Source organism: Cottoperca gobio, chromosome 15 (genome assembly GCF_900634415.1).
Source record: "Cottoperca gobio chromosome 15, fCotGob3.1, whole genome shotgun sequence".
Lineage (NCBI taxonomy): Eukaryota > Metazoa > Chordata > Actinopteri > Perciformes > Bovichtidae > Cottoperca > Cottoperca gobio.
Window position 1 is genome coordinate 11,597,782 of NC_041369.1, and position 21,581 is coordinate 11,619,362.

At 38.6% G+C, this 21,581-nt stretch overlaps 2 protein-coding genes across 13 annotated transcripts in view; one reads left to right on the forward strand and one right to left on the reverse strand.

Moving 5' to 3' along the window:
* The window catches only part of lmbrd1 (LMBR1 domain containing 1), a 49,248-nt gene extending 34,579 nt beyond the window's left edge, over positions 1-14,669 (forward strand). The window contains exons 12-16 of the mRNA XM_029449544.1: positions 1,332-1,436; positions 1,531-1,680; positions 2,698-2,770; positions 12,708-12,799; positions 13,221-14,669. Coding sequence (XP_029305404.1) covers positions 1,332-1,436; positions 1,531-1,680; positions 2,698-2,770; positions 12,708-12,799; positions 13,221-13,331 — 531 coding nt within the window. The 3' untranslated portion in view covers positions 13,332-14,669. The remainder of the gene's footprint in view (positions 1-1,331; positions 1,437-1,530; positions 1,681-2,697; positions 2,771-12,707; positions 12,800-13,220) is intronic.
* Positions 14,670-19,475: 4,806 nt separating this feature from the next.
* The window catches only part of adgrb3 (adhesion G protein-coupled receptor B3), a 106,205-nt gene continuing 104,099 nt past the window's right edge, over positions 19,476-21,581 (reverse strand). For 7 of the 12 annotated variants that reach the window (XM_029449402.1, XM_029449396.1, XM_029449397.1 and 4 more), the window contains one exon: positions 19,476-20,579. In XM_029449402.1, coding sequence (XP_029305262.1) covers positions 20,334-20,579 — 246 coding nt within the window. In that variant the 3' untranslated portion in view covers positions 19,476-20,333. The remainder of the gene's footprint in view (positions 20,580-21,581) is intronic. The other 5 variants (XM_029449406.1, XM_029449403.1, XM_029449401.1 and 2 more) reach the window with 2 other exon arrangements.

A 21,581-nucleotide genomic window follows, 5' to 3' on the forward strand; every position in this document is an offset into this window, starting at 1 on the left:
ATAGGTTCAGGCAGAATTGCTGTGTGTTTGTTTTTTTAAACTAATCTAAATCCGCTGTCAAGTGGTCAATCAATAAAGTTCCATTTGATACGTTTCTCTGTGCACCACATTTGGAAACACAGGAAATAAAAGGTGTAGAAGTAAATAAGGTACAAAATAAACAGTTCACAACTCATAATTATTCTGTATGTTATTTACACTCTCATATTGCTATTCACAAATATTACAAATTAAATTGTAATACAATGATTAAGCTTATGTTTTGCAACATAGAATCACCTGCATGTTGCAATCCAAAGAATATATATATAGAAAACTAAAACTTTGAAACTCGTGGATGCCAATTAATGACACTCAATGTATTTCTTTGCTTTTCTTGCCCTTTGTTTTGTGTTCGTGCCAGTAAAATAATTGAATCCTGTTTATTTATTGATACAAAGTCTGTAGGTCAGCATTGTGATTTGGGTGGGACAGTATACTCGGAGCGTAAAGAGTCTGGCTGTTTATCTTCAAATCAGGATCAAAATGCAACCACAATTAGAATCTTTGTGTGCAATTCAATATCCTTTCATTTTAATGTGATATTTTACAAAACGATGAGCTATATGTTGCCGAAAAAGGAGCCACTATCGCCTCAAAGCGTTTACATTTTTCGTGCAACAATAAGCCTGTGGATTCTGAAAACACACGTGTGTATTAGCAATGTGGTTAAATGAACAACGCCTTATTAAAATATTAAAACACAACACTACACAACGACCATTTCTTCTCTCCTCCTGGTCACTGCTGCAACGACGCCGGACACTTTGTTGAACTTAGTATTCTACAGCAGAACTTAGAGAAAGAAATGACTGACAGCTTAGACATTAAAGAATTGCTCCATAGATAGTGGCAATCGATTAAATGTCTAAGGCCAAGTGTTTAGAAGTATGACCTTGATGTTCAGGGTATTAAGTGCAGCATGCCAAGAACAATGGAATACTGTATATAGGAATCATGTTTGAGGTTTCAGAGCATAACCGATTAAATGGTTACACGCACTGTGCCTTTACGTCTAACTGCATTACATACTAATTGATAAGAAAAGGTTCGGGATGATAAACCAGTTGTTGGTGACGGTGCCTGTAAATGCACTGCACCGTGACCAGCTGGATGTGCGTTAGATTAATTCACCTCCTAGACCAAGTGGTATTGATGATAGATGCTCGTTAACGGCCCCATGCATCCTTGAGAGGAAACCGGCCGGAATGTTTGTCTCGGAAAGCAATAATGTTTACTCTGTATGTGTGTGTGCGAGCGATGTGGCTGACCTCCTGTCCTTGGTATCATAGGTGTTTCCACTGGATTACATACTGATCACAGTCATCACCATGTACTTTGTAGTCACCTCCATGGCTGGCATTCGTAACATGGGCATCTGGTTCTTCTGGATAAGGGTAAGCAAAGGCCCCGCGTCTCTGTTACCTTTTGAAAGCGTGCTCCACATAGGAACATTTATATTAACAATGTTAACGTTTTCTTGTTTTCCAGCTGTACAAAATAAGACCCAAGAAAACTCGCCCCCAGGCTCTCCTCTTCCTCTGTATGATTCTTCTCTTGATTGTCCTTCACACCAGCTACATGATCTACAGCCTCGCTCCACAGTATGTCATGTATGGCAGCCAGAAATATCTCGCACAGGTAAGGGAAACATGCATGACGATTCCCCGTGTATTTCTAGGTTTTCAGTCTCGTTGACGAGAGCTAGCTCTGAAGACGGGGGCTCTAACGATGCCAGTGTCGGTCAGTCAGTGGGTTCAAACCACTTCGGCAGCAGCATCGGTCTCTGCAGGCTTTCAGACTCTTGTTCTTTCTGAATTCTGTCTGTCTGTATTAGACTATGTGGCTATTACTGTGTGGATCTGTTGTTTGAGTGTATACCCTCCGTGTGAACTGATGTTGCTCTCTCGCTCTCTCTCTCTCTCTCTCTCTCTCTCTCTCTCTCTCTCTCTCTCTCTCTCTCTCTCTCTCTCTCTCTCTCTCTCTCCGTGTGTGGGTGTGTGCATGTGGTTCAGATGCACCCTTGTGTCTATGCTTTGTCTCAAAAAGACCTTTAAACAACATAATTAAAATGAACCGCGGTGTTGTTTTTGTTGAAACATCCTCTTTTTAAATGAGAGAAAATAACCTTTTTTTAAAACCCCAGATCTGTGTGACTCTGTGTGACTCTGAGTAAACATGGCATATTCCTCTGTGCCGCTGTCTTTTCACCTACAGCATTTGAATACATTAAGTGTCATTTATACCATCCCAGCATGTACAGTGGAGCCTGTATGCAGTGGTAAAATAATAATATAGTAAATACTTTAAACTTTTATTTAATTTATTCATCTTTTAAATCAACTTTTTTAAGTGGAAGTAATCCTAAAAAATGAGATTACATTGTAATTAAGTGTCTGAAACTTGTGTTGTTTGTTTGTACTAAATTTCCCTCGGGATCAATAAAGTTTCTATCTATTGAATGTATCCATGGCAAAACTCAACTAATCTAGAACTAAAACTTCTGTTATTGTTTCATTCTATAATTTATGTTGGGTATTATTGTAGTATTATAGATTTCCAGAGTTTATGATTTTACTGGTCCTTCTTGTGGAGCCAAAATGTCTTTGTACTGCATCTTTGCTAAACAGATACATGCCTCCTGTGTTTCTTGATCAGAGTCAGATGCCCTCAGCAGGTCACACATCTGGGAACGGCACCACAAGGATCTGTGATGCCGATGCGCCTGAGGGTAAGTCTGTCATCTCTGCTAGCACAGCAAGGTAGCACTGGCCCAACAGTGAGATGTTGGAGGAACTTACAACACATCATCAAAGATTCATCCCTCACAAGTCGAGTCTATACTAGAAGAGGCGAAGGACAGTGCACAAGCCAGCCATATCGTGTAGAGCACTTCTCAGTAGTCTTAATACCATTCATTATTCAGCAGAGGGAATAATACCAAGGACAAACATTTACTAATGCAGTACGTGGCCTCTCGCTGTCTCCATGCCAACACTTATTACAGTTAATCAGCCATGAAAACATGAATGTGTGAATGTACATCATACCAGTGAGCTTCATCACGATAATTTATTCATTTGCCGAGAGCTGAAGTCAGGCTCTCATCGGTGGTGGAGCGGATATGATTGAATTGTCATATTCGTTTATAAAGTCAGAGATAGTTTTAAATATATCTGACTGTCTGTGGTAAAATCACTCACACTTAGCGCTCCTGCTAATGTTAACTATCATTCCTACGAAGGTTTAAAGGGAAACAAACAAGATCATAAACCTGTAACATCTCAGATTCTGAGACAACTCGGTCTTTAGGAGTGTTTGGATTCTTGTGCGTGTTTGTGTCTGTACGACGAGGTCTATTAGTGTGGGGAGTAATAATCCATTCAATCAAGGTGTGAGGCCATAAATGCTCTCCCAGAAGACACACAATTGCATCGCAATTAGAGCTAATGAGCGTCGATGGGTTGAAACGTCAAATATGTAATACATATTTAGAGTAAAGGTCGCGTTAAAACAGTTAAATAGCAGTGGTTGATTCTTACAGTCAGCTAAATGTTCAGCATATTTGATATTTCCTAAACATCATATGGTATTTTGTCATAAATGTATTCTTGAATTATTTCATTATAGTTAATCATATGTAGGAATACAAGTCATTTATGGTAATGTTTCCCTCTTGGTTCTCTAATGATTTTGGTTAATTGCAGGTTTTTTTTTTTTGTTTTTTTATGGGACAGCTGAAAGCAACTGTATGTAAAACCCTCCAGAAAACTGCGCTGGCATTTACTTGATGGACTGCATTTATATAGAGCGGTTAGTCAAAGCTCTTCACAATTACACCAATGCCTGCTGGAGGGTTCTCCTTGATTGATTGGTTTTATTTGAAGATTAAAACACACACACACTGCACTGCACTTATTACATATGTAGAGAAATGTGGTTTTTCCCATTGGGCTATTGAATCAAAACAAAGAGTATGAAGTTTGTCAAGCTTCCTCTTGTAAAGTGGCTATGCTTGTGAGCAATAGTTCATTAGGTGCTTTGGTACCATATTTAAAAGTGGTTATTGTTATGTTTGTTGCTATATTGTCAATGATATTATTTATTGGATGTTGTTATGTTGAGACCATGTTATCTGAAGAGATCCCTGCAGTTCCCTCAAAGAGGCATTGAGAGAAGCATGCGAGTGTTGACCTGTGTGAGGTGAGTGCTTGAATACAGCAAAGTTGTCAGATTATTGATTTGTTTTTCATGAATATTTTTCACTTTATCCAACAGTACTGAAAATGCATCAAACAGGGTAAGACAGGCAGAACATAAAACCATAAATCAGACAGCAGGAGAGTAGCTGCAGAGATTAAAGGCAAGATATTATTTGTTAACAATAATCTGATGTGTAGATGCACATTTCAGCAAATAGGCCAAATTAATTAGCGGATAGCTGTCTTAAATAACCTACAACATTGATGTTGAAGCATTAAAATATTGATTTATATTGACGTTATAGTATAGGTAGCGGTGGCATAGTGTTGCTAGTAGATGTCTGCAGGATAATGCTGCTTAAAGGCAGAGCAATGACTTCATATTGAATAGATGGCACAGAGTCTACCGTGTGCATCTAGTCAGAGCGCTGTAATGAGTATTCAAAGCCACATTGTGTATCACACCCTTTGTCATGGGGCACAAGGCTTTCCCCTTTGAAAATGTGGATAATAATAAACTTGATTTATACAGCATCTTTCAAAACAAAGTAACAATGTGCTTTAGATGGTTGAAAAATAAATAAAAAAAACACTTCAGGACCGCAAATGAATTAAAAAAAAAAAAGACAATTACAAGAGTACAAGTTAAAATAGAAATAAAATACCCAAAGGTAATTAAAACAAATAGAAGGCAATAACTTGATGATACATGTTGGAAATAAAAGCATTAATAAAAAGCTTTTTTTGAAAAGGGAGTTTGAGGATATTACTGAAATAGAATAGAAAGGAGGTTGTAATGTGTAACAAGTGTTTCAGGCACACAGTGGACTGCACAGTCACTGTCTCCTACTTCAGCTTAACAACATTACAGAAAAAAATAATCTGCTGTAAATCAATCACACAGAAATTACACAAATATACTGATTTGGATACTATTTGTTTAGCTTGTGATAGAAAAAGCTCACATAGGGTTAGGGTTTTGTCAATGTATCTGTTTATATACAGAAATACGTTCTCAAAAGAACCCTTTTTGTGTGATTCCCTTTTCGAAAGAAAGAACTGAAAAGTGTTCCTCGACACTGTTGACAGACGTGCAGACCTGAGTGGGACCGTGCTCGTCTAAGTAGAGATAGACTACAGACTGAACCGAGAACCAACCAGAAGCCATTAGTGCATTTGGTCGGGCTTTCATCAGTGAGTTTAATTCATGGTTGGCGACGATATCAGGGTTATACAACATGGAGGTACTAATGTCTTTGGCATTTGAAAGGAGCTTACCTCTTTGGGCCATATCCTAATGAAGTAGTGGCACCTTGCAAAAAAGACAGTCAGTGGTTGCTATTTTCAAGGCAAGATGATATCTCTCTCTTTTTTTTATTTTATGAATTTTAACGTTTCTTTCGATACTAAAACATTTGTCACCATGTTGTCCGTATACTGTATAATGAGGACCAATGTCGTATCTAAAGAAAATGGTCCGGTCACCTGTGCAATCACAACAGCTTCAATTAACATTTTAAATGAAAAATAAAATACATTGTGTATTATTTTGGTTGCCTAAATTATGAATATGTTTACACGTAACAATAATGCCAACACTGACAACATACAGTAATTACATTATCCGACAATCCCCCATAATGCTCCTGTTTACATGACTATGCAGACAGAACTTTGGATATGAATTTACTTTTTATTTTTGGGTTTGGGTTGTTTTTCTCAAACAAATCGATTCCTGTCCCACAACATTCCCAATCAACGCAGACAGATTGTGCACCGCTTCATCACGTTGTTAAGTGCTGCCCGGAAGCTGCATTGTATCTGACTAGTAGAGAGGTTAAAGATAGCTGTGAGAGCTGAGCTGGATTAAGTAAGTGAAATAAAATCAAATGCGTTGCTGGCACCACAGGATCCTCAATTAATAAGAACAGAGGTCACTTTTTTATCCACGCACTGTTAATTACTGAGGGCGCATGTCAAAGGGTCGTGGGATCTGTTCATTCACACTGGTATTCTGAGTCACTAGGACAACGGCCATTAGTGTTTCCGCTCTCTCTTTTGACCAGCTTAGAGGGAAACTGATCCTATTTTGTCCATTTTGGAAATGTCTCCTGCTTTCATAACAGCCGTTGTACCACCTACCATGAGGAGGAGGAAGTGTCAAGCAGAGACAACACATGCGACTAAGAGGGAATACAATCAAAGGCTTATCGACTGATATACTGTAGGAAGTAACATGTGAAATATTGCATTTGTGTGGTGAAAGAGTGCAACTCTTTCTTACATAAAGCAGCTTTTTCCCCAAAGGAGAGAGTACTTGTTATCACCCCTTGGTATGAGGTGTGTTTTTATAGTTTTTACTTTGGTAGCAGTGAACAGACAGGGAGAGGGATGGGTGGTGAGGACTACATGGCTGCGTGCCAGTCAGTAAAACAAACCGCTCATCTAAATGTACCTCAATAATCTGTGCTGTTACATCATTTCTGCTAGTGTCCATCTGAAAAGTCTCGACAATTTAATAGATCTGCTAGTAAATGGGCATTTACATTGTCCAGTACAGGTACATTGTGTTAAAAATAAAATGCTATGTAATAAAAAAAAAAAAAAGAGAAGCTTGTGCACTGCATGTACACAGACGGTACCCTACTATACCTATATGCACATTCTCTAGCCATGACCTTAACCCTTATTGTATGAATGTGTTACATAATGTATTATACTATTCAAATATGTGTTGCCTTCTAGTACGCTCTTGCTATTTTTAATGACAAATCCAGAGCAACAGCATCACATCAGGCAGTCATTGTGTTCTCCATGGCATGTCTCCTGGGTGATTATTTTCTTTTTTATTACATAGTTACTAAGTTACTAAGTTACTAATAATAATAATTACTAAGACTTTTCACAAACATGGATATGAATTGAAATCGTTGCTGTGGAAGTGAAAAACTAGAATGGCCTCAGACTCAGAAGAGGCTGTGGAAGGGCATCGCTTTGTAATAACCCTTAGCGTGGCACTGGATCAAACGACAGCTAAGGCAAAAGAGGGTATAAGTCAAGCTGGTGACTGATTGGCCGGTTGGTCACAGTAATGTAATGACGCCAACATCTTGATGAGCAGGTGCTCGCTGCCAAGCTCTCCATTATCTACTCTAAGGTCATTACCACGCCATTACTCATTTGGAGTATGTACTCAAATGGAAATGAATCCTCAGGAATGAGTTGCCATAGCCCCAGACAACCTGAACCCCAGAGTCTAGTATGTGATTTAACGCAGGGTATAAAAGTATTTTAAGGAAAAAAAGAATCTGGAGTATCGGTTCTGTTTCATGCATTAATGGGAAGTTCTGCTTTCTGGACCTTTTTGTTGATGTGCTGCTTTCCTCCTTTTTAGCAGCTGTTTATTTCAGCTTCATCTTAGTCCATTTAATTTTATCTCCACACTCATTCTCTCTCAAGCCATTGACACAAGCTTGAACCCACGCAGCACTAAATCCAAGTGTGGTTTTAATGTATTCAATCACTTTATCTTCAAGTTATTTTAATAAGTCATTTAATTATGAAGTCAGTCCGAAGCAGTCTCAGCATTAGACGAGGCTGTTCTTTCAAATGATTCTTACTACCGTGACGCTCATGCTGCTACTCACGGTGGGCGAGGTGCTTTATTGGTTACATTAGTTTCCCGGACCGTCTGACCAATGATTTTTAATGACATTACTCAATTTTCTTATCAAAACCAAAAGAAATCTGTGTCAGATTCTCTAATAAACCTTGTGCATCGTGTGTATGAAGCCGTATTACAAAACCTAAGTATGTCAACAACAGAATTTCTTATGGGATGGAGGTTTAAACTATTTTGCAGCGAGGGAAGTTTATTTCACACTTAATATCAATAAATCCGCCAATTTTTGTTTTTGACACAGTAACTCAATTTACCAATAAATGCCCTCTGGGTCATCGCTGTTTTTCTGTTAATGATTTTCTTTCTCTTTTTCACTGTTAGGGTCGACACTATCAGTCACACAATTATAAATATTGTGGTATAAGACCGCCTCATTCTTTATTAATATTTTAACTATGAGCTGAAGTCCAGTCTTTAACTTTGACATATTATTTTTTAGTTTTGAATCCCAGTGATTAAACTTTCTATTACAGAGGAGTGTTTTCACACTATGGACTGCTGTCTGTTTCCTAGCAACTTGCCGTTTTTTCCGCAGCATAGTTTTGAAAGAGCTTCGGGGGGGGGGGGGGGGGGAGAGATGGTCATAATTTTATGTCTTGCCTCTGAGATGTCAGGTGCCCAAGCTATTTTCTACAGGCGGCTCCCTCAACTCCAACACAAATTAATAGTAATTGTCTTTGTACCAAGGGGATCATCATCAATTTGCATTGCAATGGAATATGTCAATCAAAAGCTATTCTCTTGGAAGAAAAATGTTCAAGACACCTCTTACCTTTTTATAGGAAAATACACCTTCAAAGAATATCTGTTTGCTTTGTATTGCGCCAAAAGACCTCTTCTGTGTATTAATAGAATTAAAAACACTTTCTGATTTAAGATTGGGCTTTAAAAACAAGTGTAATTAAAATGATACCTTTTGCTTAAAGCTCTAATCTGTATTTGTCTACTTTTCCCTTCAGGCAAGATTGCACTGATAAACCCGCTGTACACCACCTTGCCCAGCACTAAACAGCAGACAGACGACCTTATTGAGTAGCTGGTGAACATAGTGGAGCAATTTGACATAAAGAGCCCAATGTTTCCCTGAGGAGACGGTTAGACACCCAGAATCAGATAAAAGGGCAGTAAATATCGGATGTACATCCATCAGGACGCCTGAAAGCTCCAAATAATGACAGTTGTTAGCAAGTTGTGTGATTGTCTGATGTCTTGTGTGACTACTTCTAATGGTTTTAGAGATGTAGCTCTAGAAAACAAGACGCATGTTGTAAATGGACAACATTTTCTTCATTCTCTTATGTTAGTATAATGAGTGGTTTAGGTTTGCTTTCGGGGACATATATTGCTTTTTGTGTCTGCATCTAGACGTCTAGACGTCACTGCTCACGTGGATGTTCTCAGCCAGTGAAAACAATAGTTGGTACACAGCGAGAATATGCTTTTGGTGAACATTCATTCACAACATGAGAAGCCAGAGATTTGAAAATAGTTCTGTTGAAGGAACATCAACATCCTCAAAGGACATTGGAATGAAAGTGCTGCTTTTTAAGATGGAGAGAAAGTAAAAGCATGCAGTGTAGGAACACAAGTGCTCGCTGATAGAGAGGCTTTCACAAAGAACACAGTGTGTGTGTGTTAGTGTGTGTTTCAGGCTTTTCTGTTTGTGTTTAGATGCAGAGATGAAGGTTATACATTATGCATCATGCTACACAGGGCAGCACTCACCCGGGTATCATGAGTCAAGGTGAAACGTCCTGCACTCGCACAGTGCTCCGTGCTCTTATCGGAGAACAGTAATGATTTCAAGGTGAAGTGGGTCAGTGGTGTACATGATAATATATTTAGGCAGACCACTGTTGTGAACCATCTGTAGGTCCCACTCGGAGCCGTGCAATTCAGGCGAGCAGCTGGAGAGCTACAGATGGCTGAAGTACTGGAGGGAAAGAGAAGGGTCATAGGGATGAAGACAGACTTGCTTCTTCTATTATACACGCTGATTGTTGGTACCTTTTCAGAGCTGACGTGGGTGCGATCCACGTATATAATCTTCACTATAGATGAAACGACACACACCACCACTCTAAAGGGGAAAAGCTTTGAACATTGTAAACCACACTGAGGTATTGCTGTGGACCTTTATGTCATGTAGCTTGCTATAAGTCTGATTGTACTGCTCATGGGGTTCAAGTCAGTGTGAAGAGCTGTGTGAGAAACAGTGTGATAGAAGCAGCTCAGCAGGGTTAGCGTTAATGCTCCAGATGGCTCTCCAACATACCCAGACAGTGCATTTCATCTTCACTTCAGCTTTGTGGACTCTCTCTCTCTCTCTGTCTGTCTGTCTGTCTGTCTGTCTGTCTGTCTGTCTGTCTGTCTGTCTGTCTGTCTGTCTGTCTGTCTGTCTCTCTCTCTCTCTCTCTCTCTCTCTCTCTCTCTCTCTCTCTCTCTCTCTCTCTCTCTCTCTCTCTCTCTCTCTCTCTCTCTCTCTCTCTCTCTCTCTCTCTCTGTGCGCATATCATCGGCACTTTCCTCATTTGACGTCATCAGCATTTCCCATGCCTGCCAATACCCATTCATACACATGAAGAGGAATGACTCAGCTTAAGAATTCTTATATTATTCTCGCCATCTGTGCCAGTCAGATCAATAGCAGGATCAAGTTATGTTAGAAACTGGAGAGCTAAGACTCAAAGGTGATGTCAGTCGCATAAATCACAGGGCGGCTCCACAAAGCTATTGGCTTTTTATAAACAATAAACACGTTTTTTTGGTTTTGATGTGTTTTATATTCATGATCACAGAGCTTAGTCAATACCAATTGAGCTTCTCTTGGTCATAGCACAGCACTGAGTAGTTTTGAAAGGCCAGTTTGAAAGGTGCACCCACAACAAATGGCTTAGAAGTCCGTGCCGGGTTTAAATTGCTTCATTAAATGGATTAAGACTGCATAGCAATTACATTTTTACTCCTTTAACTTTCAAATAAATGTTCCTTTGGTAGATAAGTAAGTGAGCTTATGCTGCTTGGTAAATCAGGTTAGCTTGAGGGGAAAGCTTTTCATACTTTTTGAGTGGAATTTTCCATCTACTGTATGGCAAGGACATCACAGGTAAACAGAAATGTTCAATCAACTGGTTTATTCATGCTCATGGCTGCACGTGGTTGTCAAAAGCACATGCACACATTTTCAGCAAGACATCAATCAGCGTACAGCCAGAATGAAAAGGTACCAATGAGATATCTTCCACATATTTTGAAGTTAAAAATAAGCCCAACATGTACAACAATAGGATGTTCAACAATCCTGACTCATGTCTTTTGTCCGTCAACTTCACATAATAATCTTGAGAGCTTGAGAGGCTCCCAGGTGAAGTTGCATCCCCTTTACCTCATCAGAGATCCCGGGTTACATGCATAACCCATAACCTATGGTTCACTGACTTCACAATTCTGTTGGTGTCTTCCTGTGTGTCACACTTTTACCTTTTCAATGTGTAATACTGGATATACTTGATGCAAGGCTCCATTAAATGTTAGATCATCCGTGTTTTATCAACCGGTTAAGCCATATTCACATTGACAGTGACATGGCTTTCCTCTTTTCAGAAGACCGGTTGTCTTTTTTAGTTACAGTGACAAAATTGCCCCGAGGCACTGCTCCATGTAGTATTAGCAGCCTGTTTCTCTGCTCTTAAGTTAGTGCAGAGCCATTTATAACACAGATGTATTACAAGAGCTACACTTGTGCATTTATAAACACTGTCTAGCAATAAATGGCACGTTTTATTGCCCTCACGCTGATTTTCTGGATGGTGGTCCACGCCACGGAGAAGTTACGTCTCATATTTCTCTAAAGACAAAAGTCCTGTTTCCTCAGGCTGTCTGTCCTTTCTTCACTCATTTACCCGCGCTCAATTATTCTTCTCCTAACTTCCACCTCATCAGTGACTTTGTAGAAGAAATCTATTTTCTTCTTACTTTCTATAATGATTCCCTCTGTCCTTCCTTCCTTCAAGGGTTTCTCTATCAATTAATCAAACATAGAGAAAGAGAGACGATGTCTTAAGATAGTGTGTTAAAGCAAACTTAATTAAAAACATTTACATTTTATAAGGGATGGGGATCTGGATGTAATTGTACTGGAGCTTAGTGGAAGGCCTTATGAAGTGAAACAGTTCTATGTTGAAGTGAAACTTCAAATGTGACTGTAATAAAAACTCCAGTTCTTCTTCTTCTTCTTCTTCTTCTTCTTCTTCTTCTTCTTCTTCTTCTTCTTCTTCTTCTTCTTCTTCTTCTTCTTCTTCTTCTTCTTCTTCTTCTTCTTCTTCTTCTTCTTCTTCTTCTTCTTCTTCTTCAGGAATGGCTTAGAAAGTTAAACTGTTGTGTGTTACCAAGGTCAAGAATGCACCTCTGCAACGACATTTTAAATTCTGCTTTTGGATATTTGTGCTTCCTGCTGATTTGCTCCAACACCACTTCTCAGATGGCACACCGTTCAAGGTTGTGAGACTGTCCTTGGTGGTGCTGAACAAACATGCGTGTAGGCGACGTACAGAGGAGTTCGCTCTACGGTGTGAAGGCAATTGTTGTGATGTTGCAACACAGTGTTTTTAAAAAATCACTAAATTCCACTAAAGTCATTTTTTTAACTTATTTTTTCCTAATTACTGTGAAACAAATACCAACAATCAACCATCTTGAATTACATACTAAAGTAGTGTATATACTGTACATGCTGTTATTGTATAGATGAAGTTCTTTAATGCTCTTATTTCTTCCCCTTTCAGACCAGTGCACCGTGACGAGATCGTATCTTTTCCTCCACAAGTTCTGGTTCTTCAGCACCATCTACTACTTCGGTAACTGGGCCTTTATTGGGGTAAGTCTAAAGATGTCAATAAAATGTCATCATCTGGATTTCAAGTATGTGAGAAATACAGTTGAATGTTGTAAATAAGAATTTGAAGGGGGAGAAAAATTAAGTCAGAATTAAGTTAATTATTGACAAAGATAGTTCATTTGTATCTTATTAAGCGATAAAACATTTACAACAGCATCATCCATAAAAGATTTAATTTAGTTCAACAGCAGTTCAACAGTATTTTCTTCGGGGTAAGAGTGTGAGAGCTGAAGCACATGATTTAATTTATTCTCAAAAAAGGTTACTGGAAAGTTTCTGCACACAGCTAATGTCCTCAGCAAAAATATTTAAAAGCCTCTCTCCTGCTGCTGTTGATGCATTTTATTGATCAAGTGATCGCTATGAAATATTTCCTGTGTGCTTTGCTTATTATTTTTAGGCTTTCCTCATTGGTCTGGTGGTGTCCTGCTGCAGAGGGAAGAAGTCTGTGATCGAAGGAGAGGTGGAGGCCGATGACTCCGACTTAAGTGATGATGAATATGTGCACTAATAATCAGTAGATATTCCCACCATGACTTAAAGGGACTAGAAAGTACAATTTCATAAACGGATAAATGGATGTCAGTAATTTGTCATAATTTAATTTATTGGTTTTAAGGAGTTATTGCAGTGGTGTCTTGTGGATTCCAGCTTTTTTTTGAGTTGACGCATCGCTCCCCTTGATGAGACCGCTGAGACTGATTGTTGTGTTTTTTTCTCAGTCAATATTATCGAGGACTTCCAACTCAATCCTACCTTGAGATTCACTCATCGACAGTTTGAAACTGACACAATTGGTTATTTTTCTATTGGTAGAGACACACCAGAGACAAAGTTGTACGCTGCTCCAAAACTTTATGTCTGAGCTTTATGTAGAGTTTGGACATAAACTTAGTTTTTACTTACTAAGCACTTTCTAGGCCCTTTAAATGGTTGCTTTATGACAGTATCTATAGTTGGCTGTAATATCTGTTTTCAGACGATAAGATCTGAGCCGACACAAACTGTTCTGCGTGCTTGTTTTCTGAAAAGCTAATTGATATAAAAACAATGATTCTGTTTGACAGCAGTAACGTTTTCAACGTTTATTTTTGCTCGTTTTGTCTGAGGTTAAATACAGCGCTAGATGGTTTGTTGCTTTCTTTTCTTCACATTTAGTCTTTTGCCATCTCAGAGCATTATTATTAAATAAACATTACTGAACTTTCATACCTGCGCTGTGTGAAATGTAAAGGACCAATTGCAGCTGTCGTGTTTCTAAGGTTTCAGTTATTCTTTTTAATTATATGGATTTAACAGGTCTTTGCTGTCACTCTCGCAAGAACATGATAAAAAAAAATATGAATAACAAAATTGAAACATAGAATGAATCAAATATGGATGTCATTTTGTTTTAATTAAGGAGAACTTTTTCTTTTTGCAAGTGTTCTAGAGTTTATCAACAGCAGGCTTTTTTTTCAATTTTCAGTGTATCTAGCGGTGTCAAAATGTCAGCAAACGCTTCATTTAAACAACAAATTGACAGAAAATATGAATGACATATATTTATCTGGAAACCAAATATTTGTGCCTCATGAATGTGCAACACCATGATGGGCACACACTACTGTACACGCTACCTTAAATGAACCCTTAGAGAAATCAGCCTGAATCTCATGAGTATGTTTTTGTTGTTGAGATATTAGTCTGGTCACCTTCATTGAGAATCAATGAAGTCCGCAGCTGGAAATATGGTTACATGATGACGGCAGAAGCTGCACTACATGTTTTCGCCTGTGATAAGAATGCTGTTGTGTCAATATTGAATGATACCTGTATTTAAAAAATAAATAAATAATTTAAAAACACACCATATTGCCTATAAAATGACACTTTGTCCAGTTTCAACAATTTTGATCCTTCCTTTCATACAATTCATTCAATGAATGTTTAATGTTTTAGCATAATATTCATTAGACTTTGTATCAATTTGGTTTGAATCACACAGTATCTGTATTACACATTTTGATTGGCTGTAGAGCTCATTATTCCTGTTGTACTAATTGTTAGTTGATTGTTAGTTGGTTCTAAAGTTCTAATTTTTAATGATTGAGTCAGAATTGTATTACTGGAACCAATATAATTCCTTGCAACACAGTAAAGGGAGCATCTTTTCAGCAGATGTCAAAACTGTCTGCTTTCTTTAAAACAAAAATGCGTGGTTTCTGCCGCTTTTTATTTCTTCATATTTATCTTCAGTAATCGCTGACTGTAACAAGTGCTGCGACAACATCTGCAAAGTACCTTACCACATAACCACAATCACTAATTCTCTGAGTGAGAATGTGTATTCTGCTGTTCAAAGCTCAGGTTATGACACTTTTAGAGGACTAAGGAAATGTACCAAATGAAACTGACAGTTAAATACATCCCTCCGTGGATTAGCATAACTACTCATTGCCTGCTTCGGATGGATTTGCATGAAATTTTGAGTACATGCCCAATTAGAGTTTTGGGTATGCATACCTTGTCATAACTATTGTGCAAGACTGCTTTGAGTTAAGCCATTATGTGATACGCCACCCCCTCATACACTAATAAACCACATAAGCCTTGAGCCAAAAACACAGAGCCCCAGAACTCTAGCAGAGAGGCTTGTGTGATCAACATGTCAGATCAGAGGATCTTTACTGTTCAGAGTGCAACTCTTCTTGTCATACCCCTTATATAAAAGCCTGACTTGTGTCATTGTTTCCTTCCTTCCTGCATCAGTTTTTAGGCTTCTCTTGCAAGTTTGTTCAGGAAAAATTTACCTATTTTATGGAATAAATGAGTTCAGGAAAATTATGTTTACAGGGAGCTACAGTATAAGTAAGATTAATAAAGTCAATACATAACAGATGCATTTGGATTTGACACAAATTGTACAAATTGTGTCATTTGTATTAGTGAACGTGGCCTCATTTGATCTTACGTATTTGAACTCAATTATTACTGCAAATTATATTTGCTATTATTGTTTTTTGTGTACACATCATTGTTGTAATCTTCATTTGATTTTCTTAGCTAACTGTTTAAATGTATCACATTTGCAGTGACACCCCATGATGTAAGCAGGAGAGATTTTATACTAATGTTTCAGATCTCCCAATTATTTGAAACCAAAAAAAGAAGCCACTAAACTCAATTTAATTACATCCCAATTTGTATCATGCCTGACAATCCAGCTAATTATCAATTTAACAATGGAAATAATTATCTACCCATTATTGTGTGTGATTATCTGAAACAAACACACTACCAACAATCTACTGCCCACTCGTTGGGTGTATGACAGCTTTCTTCAGATTATGATTGCGTGGAGTACAGTAGATACTAAGAGGAGTCACAGAACAGTAGGTTTACAGCCTTGTCAGGGGCCTCTGTACCCATCATCTATTGTACTGCTCCACAGGATGAAAGATCATCATGTATTATACATTGTATGGTAAGAACCTGTTGTGGGGTCTTCAAAAGTTTATTTTCAGAACTTTTTTTACAATTTCCAGTGCAACTATAGCCTACCGGAAAGTAAAGTTGTAGTTTTACATTTAATGATAGCTTCTTGGGATAAATATTTGATTGTACATCTGTCAGAGTTGTAATTACTATATTGAAATGCTTTTCTAAAGCTAATTTATACTCAGTGTTTTGATTAAACCCTCATGCTAAGTTAGCTTTAGCTTTGGACAATTGTTAGCAAGACTAGCAACAGCCATGCTCGTACGGTGCTTTGAGCTAAACGCTAATGTCAACATGTTTTGTTGTTGTAGTTTTATGTCAACATGCTAACATGCTCACAACGACAGTCAACATGATGTTTAGCAGGTATGTTGAACATGTTGACCATCTTTACCATGTCAGCGTTCGCTAATTAGAACTAGCTGTTAGCTAAACAAAAAGGTACAGCTGAGGCGGATGCCATTGGTTTTGTAGTCATAGACCTAAAGTCTTGGATACATTTTCACGTGATTTTTTTTATGTCAGCAATTCAAACACGCTCACAACGACAGTGCTAACATGCTGTTTAGTAGGGTTTACATTTTTTTTTAACATTTTTATCGTGTTAGCTTTTGCTCATTAGCACCCAGCGTACAGCTGAGGCGGCTGTCACTCGTTTTGGAGTCATAAACGTGATGATGGCACCAGACAAAAAGTCAGTGGAGCGCCGAAATTATTACAATTGATGGGGGTGAACTTGAACACTACACCACTTTTCCTCTGTCATTATGTCCTCCACAACATTTTTCGGGATGGTTTCTGTGAATTTTGGGTGGCCCCTAGTCTTTCCTCTGGGCTTTAACTCCTCTGACAGGCCCTTGATAGATGAACAGTTTGCCTTACCCCTCAGCCATGCCTCCAGGGAGGAAAGTGAAGCAGGGATCAATGTGATTACGTTGATTCAGTGTTTGCAGCCCCTGAGCAGGTTAACCTCTCTGCTCATATGGGCCTGTGGGGCCTGCCACTCATCCCCAATGAGTGGCAGTGACTTGTCCACCAGGCTTGTCAACACGTCCCAGCTGAATTTATCAACAACTAAATAATACAGCTTTCCACTTTCAGACACATAGGGCATTTGTTCAAACTTCTAACAGACACATTTGCAGCATGGACTCTTTAATTTGTATTTTAAAAAATCAAAATGTTTTCATTAAATGACAATGTTTTGTCATGTTACTCACATTAACGGAGCTACAGAGAGGAATAATTTAAATCTTGCAGGAATTAAGTGAAGAATTCTTGAATTTTTGAATTTTAACTTGGCTACTGCAGGAAGTGTTGGCGCATACAGAATATGATGGATAGAATATAATATATTTGCCTGGAGACTTATTTGCAGGCTGTCAAAAATACAGGGGGAATTGTGTTTCACCTCAATATGTTGTGCAGTATTGTTGGAGGAAACTACCACACAGAAAAAAACATGAACTGAGCTGCATGAATTTTAATCCCTTTCTTTGAGGAGTTTTTGACACAAAAGGAAAGAGAGAATTATAGAACTGTCAAAAATAGCATTTTAGACAAACACCAACTTAAAATAGACCTTTTCATTTGTTTATTCGCATGGGGAAGTTTGTCATGCTCAGTTGCTGCTGAGTCACTACGTACATCTGACAGTGACATAATTCACCCAGTAGAGCTGATGAAGAACTCTGATCCCTTACACATTTAGAGCTCAATATTTGAATACCATTAGGTCATATCAGCACATAAATTATCTCTGGAGGCACTGAAACTAGTCTGATTTCATCTGTCTCCAAATAGTATTCCTTCTGTGGAAGGAAAAGTCAGCTATGCATTTCTTGAGCAAATGCTTTCGGTTTTGGAAGAGAAAATAAGTTTAGAAAGCTGCACGGCCGGTAAATAAAAGAAATGCATTCAATAGCTCAGGATGTGCTTTCCTAAGATGACCTTGGGTATTTTGGGTTTGAAGTGTACAGTACAGTCTGTCCCTAAAAAAAGAGAACACATATTTATTTTAGAATTGTTTCTAAATTGTGACAATACCAACGCTGTACCAAATGAAGTGTCCTCTTGCACCAGATAACAAATGCACACTTTCTAAAGGGGTGTATATATATCTTTTTAGAAAGATGATGTGTCTCTTATCTTTACCATGCTGCAGCGTCTTGTGTGTAGGTCTACAGTGACGATGTTTCCAAAGGCATTTCACCGTATTAAATGTTTTCACAGAAATGAAAATAGTCTCTCACAGAGCCTCAAACAGGCAGCACTACAGTATATAATTAACCTAATTATGTCTGGTAGAGTACATTGAAATTCAGACGTTAATGTCTAGACTGAGCTCTTCGTGTAATCAACTTAATTTATTTTGTGACAGTCAGAGCACAACTGGGAGTTCTCATTAATGTGTTTATTGTCTGCTTCCCCTTTTTTCCCCCCTCTTGTCGTCATCCTCCACCGATAGCGCCGATCCAAATCACACCTCCTCTCCTTCGTCTCGTCCTCTTCTCCTGCTAGGTGTACCACTGATCCCCAGAGGGGGGACTCATATCGATGCTCTCATTCCCAAAGTGTCAGCCGTACCGCAGACCACCAGACGGGACAAACAAGATTCTCCCCTAAGCCCTCACACCCTCCCTCCCATTTGTGCTCTGGCTCCGTCTGCACCAGGAAAAATCTTAACTGATCTTATCAGGTGAACCTTCTGGAGGCACAGAAACCTATTAGGAGTTGAATGTTTCCTATCCAAATTCAGAAATCAGATACGGGGTTGGAATTCAGGAGGTGAGTCGGGAAACTTTACAGTGCTTGAACTTCAACTGCTGTTAACGGGAAGGTTTAAATCAAAGAGGGAATGACTAACACGAGATAGGAATCATCAGAGAGGTATTGGAGAGAACCTTTTTAGATAATCCAGTCTGTGCTGAACTAAACAGGAGGCAGTGTTGCATGTTTGACACAAGTCCAGGCATTTTTTATGCTTTTTTTTTTGTTGATAAATGGGACACTCATTCATGTGTTATAATCTTAGTCCAATATTTCACCATCGATACACAGACAGGGATAGCTGTACTTTCATATCCAGTCACATGCCCATCATTTTATACATTCAAATGTCAAAGTGAGAAAATAATTCCACAACCAATAAACCACATAAACTTGACACAACCTCTGAAGCAGTACGAACATATTTCCTCTTTTATTTACATTCCTTTTCAAATGTTAACATTTTTCGCTATAACTTTTGATCAGGTTGGCATTTGTTCTCATTAAAATAAATTGGCACAAGTAAAACATATGTAGACAAAAGTTTATTTACACCATACAACATTTTGTTTTTAAATATTTTATACAGAGCTGCAGATGAGAGAGCTTGCTGGGATCCTTCAAGCGGATTCTGCAGTATTAAAGTTGTGAAATATATTATTTATATAAAAGTGAGTATTATCTTTATTGCATTTAAAGCAATGAAGAATGTAGCTTGACAAACATTCATTTTAATATGACAGAAAAAATCCTCTTTGCCTCCCATGTTTTATATTATAAAGTAAAAAGTGTAGTAATGGCCAAACAGACTGTTATAAACTTTTTAAAAACCTGCATAAATATATACATTGTGCTCCCGGGTCCAGTTTTATGAAATCAAAACTGGACCCAATGAAGCTGGGACGACATGGCATGTATGTCATTTGCTTTGTGAGGTTTCATCTTGAGAGATTACCTTTTTTAGCCAATTCCTCAACAGATAATTTGAAACACATGATGGTAAATATTGTACACCAGGCTGCCCCACACTAAGTACACTAGTGAGAATACAAAAAGTAACACTGATGTTTTTTTCCCTTTTTTCTTTTTTCTCTCTTCTCTCTCCTCAGTCCTTATATTGTATTGGCACATAATGTCCCTGCCACACTCGTATTATCCAGATATGTATGCCAAGGCTGTTAGAAAAGTCTGTTGCTTTATTCAGTGCAAAATACATCTCTTTCTCCTGCTTTTCCTAGTTTGCATTTTCTCCTTCTTCGCCCCTCTAGACCTCTGTTTGGAAGTCTCCCTCCTGGACGTCTAAGGGTAAGTTGACACACTTTTCCCACTCTGCAGGCGTCATCTCCAGTGAGTCCTTGGTGTCAGATTCTAGTACATTCATAGTGGCGTAATTCTGGTACTCACAGGCTGGATTGTAGCTCTCCCATGGGTTCTTGTTTGGCATTGCCTTGTCCTGTGAACATGGCCAGTGGGGTGTGATATTAGTGGCATGACATCCTCTGCAGCTAGACTGTTATTTTTACGACAAAAAAAAGACATTTCCAGTCAAGTCAGTTCATTCAAAATGGCATTGTATGAATTCCTACTCATTGCTAATTGAAAAATAATGGATTAATGCTGTGGAAAGCATCAAATAACAAAAGGATAATGGCAGTGTATTAAATGTGACCATGCTTATCATGGAGTCCTTACAGAATTCTGTTTTCCCCAAGCTCAGAAACTGGTGCACTATACGGGCTTCATGTGTGAGCCGTTCGTCTGAATGTGCTCTCATGGACAGTCCCAAAGACAGTATTGCAAATAAGGGAGAGAATCTGCTCCCAGTCAGGGAATATAAAATGGATGCTAATGTCTGCAGCCAGCTCTGCGGTAGATTCATTTGGGGGAAAAAGAAAAGAAAAGAGAAGAGGGGCAGTGACAATGTACTGTTATCGTTTTCTATACAAAAGTTGCACTGGTAACTAAGCAACGGTCCTCAAATTACATTGTGCTGTAGGGGTGATTGAAATGTGAGTGAAAGGGATTACATGCAGCCAAAAGGCTGCTGCGTGGCTGACATTGTCTAATATGTCTGGCTGTGTTTGGTCACCAGCCCAATTTCTATTTGTTGCCTTGAATACAGAAAACATTGCTGCTTGTCTGAGAGAGACGGATAAAGCGTGACATCCCCATTGTCCACAGCTCCAGCCAGGTGTGGAGACAGACTTTTTATTTGCAGCAAGGTCAGAAAGAATTCTCATAATTCCCCTGACTTCTAGATACAAAGTAACCCCCCCCCCCCCCCCCCACACACACACACACACACACACAGTTGCAGTAAGAGAACATTAAGGTAATATTTGTATAGATGTTGATAGGTTAAATAATCTGCCATGCATTAATGGAAAAATGATGGGGTTGCTAAGTAGATAAATGTGCATGTAAATAAAAGTGCATTCATGGCCTTGCATTGGAATGGATGCACTCTATTGCAACAAGATTACCAAAGGTCTTTCTTCCCTGAGACTGGGCT